The following is a 10,241-nucleotide window of genomic DNA, read 5'->3' as shown; positions in this document are numbered from 1 at the left end:
AATCTCTCAAAAAATCAAAAAATTGAAATTTTCCAAAACGATGTCTAGAAGTACGCAAAAATTTTTCCGGCGAACATTAGTCTCATTTTTGCGTATTTTTTTACGCAAAATTGAAATGAGCAATGCTCATTTGGTGTGCAAAAACCACTATACAAGAATGCAGAAAAGTTCTGAAACGTCGTGGTTCTGAAACGTCCCGGAGCCGAATTCGACCGCTCAAAAAAAGAGAAAAAAAATCGAAAAATCGCTATAAAAAAGACAAAAAAAAGATTTATTCAGAGAAATTCTTAGAAAAAAAAAATTTATCGAAAAATTCAACTTTTTTCCAGCTCAAACATTCGAAATGAAAATGCCAATTTTCTTTCCATTATTGAGCACTCGACCTCTCGCCTTGCTCAGCTCTTCCTTCATTTCCACAATTTCTCGTTGCAAATTTGAAATTATGTTATATAGTCTGTAATAATTGTGATTTTTGACAGAAAAAAAAACTAGAAAATTTGGGAAAAAATAGTGTAAAAATTTCAAAATTCCCGCCAAAACAAAAAATTCTCAGTAGAGCGCACTTACCGACTGCTGTCCCCAAATCCAGCAGATTTTTTATTCTGCTCCTCTTGCTCATTTTTCCGCTGCTCACTTCTCCATCTCTCCATTTCTTTGACCATTGAATCGATGTCGTCCTGGAAAAAATTTAAAAATCTAAAATTCTGGAATTTAAAAAAAAATGGGTCATGACCTAGAAAAATTGGGCCATGACCTAGAAAAATTGGGTCATGACCTAGAAAACATCTAGGTCATGACCCAAAAAAATCTAGGTCATGACCTAGAAAAATTGGGTCACGACCTAGAAAAATCTAGGTCATGATCTAGAAAAATTGGGTCATGACCTAAGAAATTTGAAATCTTTATTTTTTGGATTTCTGAGATTCGCAATTTTATAATTTTGAAAATTCAAAAAAAAATCTGAAATTCCAGTAAACTCGAAAATTTCCAGAAATTTTTCCAAAAAATTTCAGATTTCAAATTTTCAAGGATTCCTAATTCTGAAAAAAAGTTTTGAACCCACATTAGCAAAATCAAAAAGTCTGGCCAACGGATACGCGGACCGTGTCAAATCCTGCAGTTTCTCCTGTAGTTGTCTTACTTTCTCCCTCTCTACAGTAATCCCCTTATCCGAATCCTCATCCATTTGATCTACCGTATTCCTACTATCCTCAATTCCAGCCTTCGTTTCCATTATCTTCTGAACCAATGCTCCTCGATCCTCTTTGTTTATTACATCTGCCGCGATTCTTGGCGTTTTTTCCAAATCATCTTCCTCATTTTCCATTATAAATGCGTCTTCAGCATTCTCGAGAATCGGCCCCGAGTCGGTGATAATTTCCGATTTCAACTCGATTTGCTGTAAAATCCAAATTATCAGGGTCACTGTAAGAGATATCAATAAGTGGTTAACTGATAAAATGTGTATCATGAGATCAGAAACATTTTATCAGTTGACAACTTTTTGATATCTCCAACAGGAACCGAGATAATTAGGGTCAAAGTGGAAAGTGAGAGGCGGGGGGGGGGGTGGTTATTAGTGTTAACTGTTATTGAACTTTGAGCTCAGTTATCTCGCTTCTTGTCAATGATATCAAAAAGTGGTCAACTAGCAAAATGTTATTGATATTATGATAAACATTTTTCCAGTTGACCACTTTTCGATATCTTTTACAGGAACCAAGATAATTAAGGTTAACAATGACCGTACTATTTAGGGCGCATGCGACCGTTTAGCTCACCCGTACCAACAAAAAGTTGGGACAAAATATATATATTAGGTAGCCCTTGAAAAACTCTATACTTTGATATAAATATCAATCAAAAATCATGATTTCAAGGAGAGTTATGATCCAAACCTGCTGCGGTGTCGCATCCATCGTCGCAATCTGTTTCTTTTTCAATTTTGGCGGGGCTGGCCGCGAGGCGGCCGTCCCCGGTCGACCCATTGACGTCATGGGCCGTCCGCCAGCAGCTCCGGTAGTTGGTCTGAAAGTGTGTATTATGCATTTGTGCTCTATTGATAATTTTTTTGGAAAAAAAATCGCGGCCGGCTACTGTTAACAAACCGCATTTTCTCGGCTACATTGTTAGGCTCAATTATCTCACTTCCTATAAGAGATATCAAAATTGTGTCAACTAATAAAATGTTTACCATAAAATGGAAAATATTTTATCAGTTGACAACTTTTTATGATCTATTATAGGAACCGAGATAATTGAGCTGAAAGTTTAAGTACCATAAACATTCCAATAGAATACCCCTCTAATTTTCAAGCAAGTTTATCTCGGTTCCTATAAGAGATATCAAAAAGTAGTCAACTGATATAATGTTACTGATAGTGATATGAACATTTTATCAGTTTCCAACTTTTTGATATCTCTTTCAGGAACCGAGATATATGAGCTTAACGTGTGCAAGTATAGGGTGCGGAGCCGACCGCGTAGATATGCTTGCTTTAAGCTCAATTATCTCTTTTTTTCAAAATATATCAAAAAGTGGTCAACTGATAAAATGTTTATCATACTTTGACAAGCATTTTATCAGTGTTTTTGATATCTCTCATTGGAGCCGAGATAATTGAGCTCAAAGAGGGAGCCACTTAATTTTCGCCTTTCGGCAGCCCCGCTTTACAGGTCAAATTTTGCCGGGATTTTCGAAGTTTCACTTACCGTATAGCCATATCAGTGTACTTGACAAGTACAGGAGGTGTTTCCTCTTCAACCGCAACCACCGGCTCGTCGCTTTTTTCGTTAACTGGAATGCTTAAAGTGTCCTCTTTATCATCGTAACCGTCGTCTGGCAACTCTTCATGATTATTCACGTCTCCGTTGGAAGTGATCATTGAATCTTGACGGACCAGAACCTTTTCAGATTTCTCGGTTTTCTCTTTTTCCGATTTCTCTAATTTTGACTTTTTGGGTTTCGAATCATCAGACTTCTTCTCCTTTTTCTCCTTCTTCTCTGATGACTTGTGACGATCCTTGGAGGACGATTTCTTCTTTTTTTCGTCCTTTTCGTTTTCTTTGTTTTCCTGGAATTGTTATTTTGAGGGATTCTTCTTTTTTCTCGAGATTCCCAATTTCGGGTTTTTCGATTTTTGAGAATATTTTAATTTTGAACTTTTTGGAATAAAAATTAGAAAAATTAGAAAAACTTGAACTTTCAAAACATATTTTTGAAGAATTTCGCGATTTTTGTGAATTTTGAAAATTTCTAAATTTTAAAGATTTTTTGTGAAAAAATTTAATTTTTGTCAGAAACTTTAGAGCTGTCTCTGATTTTTGGAATAATTAATACCGTAAAAACTGTATTAGAAGGGCCGGCCCTTCTATTGTTCCAAGGTACCTCCGGAGGGCCCTTCAATTAGAGGGGGCCCTTCTATTTTTCCAAGGTACCTTCGGAGGGCCCTTCTATTACAGGGGCCCTCCAATTAGAGGAGGTCCTTCTATTGTTCCAAGGTACCTCCGGAGGGCCCTTCTATTAGAGGGGCCCTTCAATTAGAGGGGGTCCTTCTATTTTTCCAAGGTACCTCCGGAGGGCCCCTCTATTACAGGGGCCCTTCAATTAGAGGGGCCCTTCTATTACACGGACCCTTCAATTACAGGGGGTCCTTCTATTTTTCCAAGGTACCTCTGGAGGGCCCTTTTATTAGAGGGGCCCTTCTAATCAAGGGGCCCTTTTAATACAGGTTTTTTAGGATCTTCGGAATTCGGGTTTTTTGCATTTTCGAAAATTTTCGAGTTTTCTAAACTTTGGATTTTTGATAGATTCTCACTGGAATTTCAGATTTTCGGTTCTTTGGATTTTTTTTTTAATTTTCAAATTTTTTAAAATTTGTTCCAAATTTTCGGAAAAAAAACCTCGAAATTTCAGAATTTTGAAATTTAAAAGACTTTTTGGAAATTCTTTTTTTTTGGATTTTTTAAACTTTTAAAATGTTCGAATGTTTGGATTTTTGGATTTCCCAAAATTTCAAAATTTTCTGAATTTTTTTAATTTTCTACTCACACTCCGACTGCTTCGTTTCTTTGGTTTTTCCTCGGATTTCTCGGATTTCTCCTTCTTCTTTTCTTCTTCTTTTACGTCATTTTTCTCCTCCTTTTTCGACGATTTCTTCTTTTTCGACCCACTTTCAGATCCCGATTTTTCCGATTTTTTCGCATTATTTCCCAGAATTTGGAGCATCTGAAAATTTGAGAATTACCGTAAAACCTGTATTAGAAGAGCCGGCCTTTTTATTTTCTAAGGTACCTCCGGAGGGCGCTTCTATTAGAGGGGCCCTTCAATTAGAGGGGCTCTTCTATTACAGGGGCCCTTCTATTACAGGGGCCTTTCTATTACAGGGGCCCTTCTATTACAGGGCCCCTTCTATTAGAGGGTCCCTTCTATTACACGGCCCTTCTAATACATGTCTTAAGGTAGTTAAATTAGGGAAATTGGTTAGATAATTATTCAGATTACAAATTTTTGGAAGAGGCAAAAAATTAAAATTTTGAAAAAATTGCTTTTGAACTAAAATGTTTGATTACCCCTAATTACTTTTAATTACCCCAATTGATCGATTTTCTCAAAAATTACCTTATTAGTCTCTACTGGCTCCATTCCAGACATGATTTTCGACGCTTTCACATTTTTCAAACTTCCGTCGTCCAGAATTTTTATCAATTTCTCCAAAAATGCCGATTTCGAATCTTTGTCCTTTCCGGCTGATTGAATTTCTTCTTTTGAGAAGTCGTTCTGAAAAAAAGGGAGTTTTATGAAATTTTTGTAAATTTTGAAAAATTCAGAAAATCAGAAATTCAGAAATTCAGAAATTCAGAAATTCAGAAATTCAGAAATTCAGAAATTCAGAAATTCAAAAATTCAGAAAATCAGAAATTCAGAAAATCAGAAGTTCAGAAATTCAGAAATTCAGAAATTCAGAAATTCAGAAATTCAAAACTCAGAAATTCAGAAATTCAGAAATTCAGAAAATCAGAAATTCAGAAAATCAGAAATTCAGAAATTCAGAAATTCAGAAATTCAGAAATTCAAAAATTCAGAAAATCAGAAATTCAGAAAATCAGAAGTTCAGAAATTCAGAAATTCAAAACTCAGAAATTCAGAAATTCAGAAATTCAGAAATTCAGAAATTCAGAAATTCAGAAATTCAGAAATTCAAAACTCAGAAATTCAGAAATTCAGAAATTCAGAAAATCAGAAATTCAAAAATTCAGAAATTCAGAAATTCAGAAATTCAGAAATTCAGAAATTCAAAACTCAGAAATTCAGAAATTCAGAAATTCAAAAATTCAGAAATTCAGAAATTCAGAAATTCAGAAGTTCAGAAATTCAGAAATTCAGAAATTGGGAAATTGGGAAATTCAGAAATTCAGAAATTCAGAAATTCAGGACTAAAAAACTTAAAAATCTGAAAATCTTTAAAAATCAAAATTTATAAAATTTATAAAATTTTCCAAAATTTCTTCAGAAATCTAATTTTCAATTCGTAAACTCAGAATTCTCCAAGAAATTTCAATAATTCTAAAAATTTTAAAGGTGGGGGGACAGGAGATTTTACGGGGGATTTTTGGGGCCAGAGTATGCATTCTACCGTCGCGGTGTACAACGCTTAATGTCACTCTGCGTACAGCTGTCGTCCTCGCCTTTATGTATGCAATCGGGCGTGCGCTTTCTTTTTGCCCGTGTAGCTCAGTCGGTAGCGGCACCGCACCCTCAATCCTCGTCTCACACGTTCAACTCCTCGAGAGGCATATTTAAACGAAATTTCGAGAACATTATTTTTTTCAGTCCCCCCACCTTTAAAAAATTAAGAATTCCGAAATTTTGCGCATGCATATAAATAGTCTAAAAAAATTTTCAAAAATTTGCCACCTGGTGGAATCGAACCCGGATGTCTAGATTGGTAAATTTGGGATCCACTGAGCCAAATGTGCAATTTTTCGAAAATGAGCGGAAACTTGATTTTCAGCGTTTCCAGGGGGTTTTAGTTAATTTCAAATGCATTTAGAGCTTATTTTTGAGTCTGAAAGCACTGGGAACGCATCAAATTCCAGTTTCGACCGCATTTTTGAAGTTAAAAACCTAAAAATCAATTTTCGGCACCTAAACTCAATTTTCGAGAGTTCCAACCACTTTTTAACGCTCCAAACAGCATGAAAATGGTCCAAAACGAATTTTCCAAGAATTTTTCACCGGAGGGAATCGAACCCGGACCTTGAGATTGGTAAATTCGGGACCCACTGAGGCAAATGTGCAATTTTCGAAAATGAGCGAAAACTTGATTTTTAGGGTTTCCAGGGGGTTTTGAAGAGTTCAGAGCGTATTTTTGAGGTCTAAAAGGGCTTCTAGACCATTTTCAAGGGTAAAAATACACATTTCTAGCTGAAATGTCGTCATTTTTGAGCTAAGAAAAAGTCTCGAGATTTCGAATTTCAGAAAATCCAAAATTCTATATTTTTCAAAATTAAAAAAATTACAATTCTTTTTTAAACCACTGTCTTACCTTCAAATACCCAGTCGCTTCGATAACATTGCTCACAATATCGACAATAAATTTGAATGGGGGTCTTTCCAAAAGAGCAATTGTGATTTTCGGCTTCTCAATGATTTTTTCCAGAACTTTTTTCGTTTTTTCCATTGTTGTACTTGCCATATTTACCCCTAAAAAGTTAAAATTCGGAGCTTGTTAATTCGATAATTCTTTGAAAATTCCAATTGTAGATTCCAAAAATTTTGAAAGTCTGAAATAATCTGAAATTCGAAAATCTCCGTAATTGAAAAAATTGAAAAACGGATTTTTCAAAAATTTCAATTTTTCCGAAAATCTAAAATCCAAAATTCAAACTTTCAATTACATAACTTTTTTTTTCAAATTCCAGAATCTTAGAAAAATTTCGAAGTCTTAAATTTTTAAACCATATTTTTGAAAGTCAGGATTTTTGAAAATTTTCGGAAAATTCAGAAATTTGTTCTAATTAGAAATCATAAACAATCTGGGATTCGAGACTCCCGTAATTATAAAAACCAAAAAAACTGATTTTTCAAAAATTCAAAATTTTCCGAAAATCCAAAATTCAAAATTCAAAGTTCCAATTACATAATTTCTTTTTCAAAATTTCAACTTTCTTTTCAAATTCCAGAATCTTAGAAAAATGTTGAAATCTGAAACGTTTTAGTTATTTAAAAAACTAATAAGGCGAGAAACTGAAAATGTGGAGAATAAGAAAAATGGAAGGAGCAAGAGCTCGCGGAGCCCCGGAAAATGCGCTCTCCGTTTCCAGGGAAACCAAAAGGAACCAAAAGAAGGAAATAGTGTGAGAAGGGAAGAGAGTGGCTAGAGAAACGATAGGAAATTCTGAGGAGCTCGTGGAGGTGTGCAGCTGGATGACGTAGAAGTGTTCTGTGACACCTGAAAATCTCGGAGACGGCGCTCGTGTCGATTTACGAGGGGGCGGAGCGAAAACGGATACTGTAGATAACACATTTATTTATGTGAATTCAGTGGGATTTTATGAACAAAATTTAGATTTCTCGGTATAAAAATGATCGCTAGCATCTCTAGAATCTATTTTTCAGCAAAAAAAAAACTAAATTTAAACGCGTAAGTAGCTCGAACGAGCCCAAAATCTGAAATATTACGTTTTTGCCGCGCTTTTTCGTAGATCAAAAAAAGCAAAAGTTTTTAAATTCTCAGGTCCCAGTTTTTTAAATTTGACAATATGTCGAAAAACAGTGATTCAAATAGTTCAACATCGAAAGAGGACAGTGAATTATGAGTTATTTCGCATTGTTCTGGATTAAAAAAAGGGCAAGAAAATTATGAGAAATTGATAAGAACTCACAAAAAAATGTTTTTTTGAAAAATTCTAAAAATTTCAAAAAATTAAAATAGGAAAAAATCCAAAAATTCTAATTATTTGAAAAATTTGAAAATTTCTAAAAAATCAAACTTTTTCCAAAACTCTGAAAAATCAAAAATTAAAATTTTTGTGAAAAATCTGAAAAATTTAAAATTCTATAGATTGAAAAAAAGAACGAGAATTCTGAAATCTCAATTTCTTGTAAATTTGTAAAATTCAAATTTTTGTAAAACAATTTCTTTCAATCAGCAGTTTCTACATTTTTTTTTTGGAATTACGAATTTTCAAATTTTCAATGTCCCAAAAGAAAAACAAGTACGTATATTACACAAGCTTCATAAGCAGAGAGTCATCATCTCCAAGAAAAAATCAATAATCGATTATTACATAGTACAACAAAAGATCACACAGAATGAGAGAGGGAGGGGAGAAAAGAAAGAAAGAGAGAGAGAGAGAGAGAGCACACAGGTACGGTGGGGGGACAAGATGGGGCAATATATATATATAAATCGAGACAAAAAAGAATGTTCCAGTAAATTATTACAGAATGAGAGAAAATATATAGAGATAGAATAAATGTGATAGAAAATTATTAAATTTGGCAAGATTTTCAAAAAACACAAGAAACAAGAATACCGGTAAAATGAGGCGGGGAAAAAAGGGGGCGGGGCTTAAATGGCAAAACTCGTGGGCTAACAGGAAAACTCGTATTTTTATGGAAAATTTGGGGGAAAACTAGCAGAATTTGGACCTAGAAAAGTGGGAATTTTTAGAAATTTTTGAGGAAAAATAGGATTTCATAGAGCCCGAAAAGTGACTGAAAATCGCAGGTTTTTGACCTCAAAAAAGGGATTTTTTTCGAATTCCAAAATTTCAAGCTAAAAATGATCTAAAAATTCGGATTATTTCTAGCTAGAAAAATCGATTTTCAGTTAAAAAAACCGCCAAAATCGACTTTCGGCTCATTTTTGCTATTTTCAATTAGAAAAATCGTGAAAAATCGATTTTTTCAGCTCATTTCAGCTCTAAAACTCCCAAAAATAGGATTTTAGAGCCAAAAATTGACTGAAAATCGCAACTTTTGAGCATAAAAATGACTAAAATTTTGAAAATTTTTTTTCAAAGGTTATTTTTAGCTGAAAATTCGATTTCTTGTATCAAAAAAAAAAATCGATGAAAATCTCAATTTCTGTCATTTTTCAACCGAAAAAAAAGAGCGATTTTTGTCGATTTTCTGGCGGAAAAATCATAATTTTTCAGCTAATTTCATCTCTAAAACCCCAATTTTTCTCAAAAATCCTCAAATAACAACGAAAAATCTACAAAAGTATCAAAAATCTAGAAAGCGTCTTCTAAACAACATCCGACGGCACGATTCCATAAATATCCGAATACAGTTGTGACGAATCGTCGTTCGGCGGTAACGGAAGACGTGACGGTAGGGATGAGTGTAGAAGTGTCCAGAATAAATGACTTCGCATTTCGATTCTCGTGTGTTTTCGTAGAATTTGACCGAGCTCGTCGTCCAAAAGATTCGCGTCCACACCGTCGCCCAGCACGGCGATTACTCGTTTCGATCGATTTTTGGCGAATAGTTGATGGGAGGTCTGGAAAAAAATGGAAGGAATTATTGGGAGAATTGAGAGTAAGGCTTCCACTCTGTCGGGAAATTTAGCCGACCGACCGTTTTCGTGCATTTTCGCGTCAACGTGTTTGCATACGCAACATTGTATTTTACGACAAACTATTCACTAAATGCGGACCGAAAAGGAAGCCCTAATTGCAGGATTTTCGGAAATCTGAGGAATCGATTTTTTTTAATTTTAAAAAATTCTGGAAACTCAAAAAAATCCGAAACTCTCAAAATTGAAAATATGTCGGGAATTTCTGACGATTTTCGGCTCAAAGTTTTGAAATGTTGAATTTTGTAAAATTTTGAAATTTAAAAAAAACTTAGAAAATCCAAAATTTTAAAAATTCAATGGAACCCAAAGGAATCGAACTTTTGCCTGAAGCACCTCACTCTGCACAACAACTCGTTTGAAGATGTCCCTCGAGTGATATCGTCTCTCTCCAAAATCTCGCTCTCCGGAAACCCGCTGAGATGTGATTGCTCGGCGAAAGATGAGCAATATCGTCATAGCGCTGGCTCCGCGCACCAACAACCGTTTTGGGAGCACAACGCGGCGGAATGGTTTGCGCAGCATCGCGAGCTGGTCGTCGATTTTCAGGCAGTCGAGTGTTGGGAAAATGTGACGAAGGCTTTTCTGACGAACGATACGACGGTCCTGTCGGCGTATCCGCCCAACGTGGGACCCGATGTTTTTGTGATGCGG

General features: G+C 35.0%; 2 protein-coding genes across 2 annotated transcripts in view; both read right to left on the bottom strand.

Annotated features, from left to right (window-relative positions):
* Positions 1-330: 330 nt before the first annotated feature.
* On the bottom strand, positions 331-6,698 carry Cbr-dyf-11 (the record flags this gene model as incomplete). Its single annotated transcript, XM_045241473.1, has 6 exons — positions 331-454; positions 1,104-1,399; positions 1,899-2,028; positions 2,713-3,074; positions 4,622-4,780; positions 6,549-6,698. 6 exons carry the CDS (start codon positions 6,696-6,698, stop codon positions 331-333), a joined length of 1,221 nt encoding a protein of 406 aa, XP_045097462.1.
* A 2,559-nt stretch (positions 6,699-9,257) lies between these two features.
* Cbr-tol-1 overlaps positions 9,258-10,241 on the bottom strand; it is a gene marked incomplete at both ends in the record, with an annotated part of 17,379 nt that continues 16,395 nt past the window's right edge. Inside the window, one exon of the mRNA XM_002638800.1 lies at positions 9,258-9,512. Coding sequence (XP_002638846.1) covers positions 9,258-9,512 — 255 coding nt within the window. The remainder of the gene's footprint in view (positions 9,513-10,241) is intronic.

This window comes from Caenorhabditis briggsae, assembly GCF_000004555.2.
Source record: "Caenorhabditis briggsae complete genome, chrI, whole genome shotgun sequence".
NCBI lineage: Eukaryota > Metazoa > Nematoda > Chromadorea > Rhabditida > Rhabditidae > Caenorhabditis > Caenorhabditis briggsae.
The sequence above is the reverse complement of the archived record's forward strand: the minus strand, read 5'-3'. Positions and strand labels throughout refer to the sequence as shown.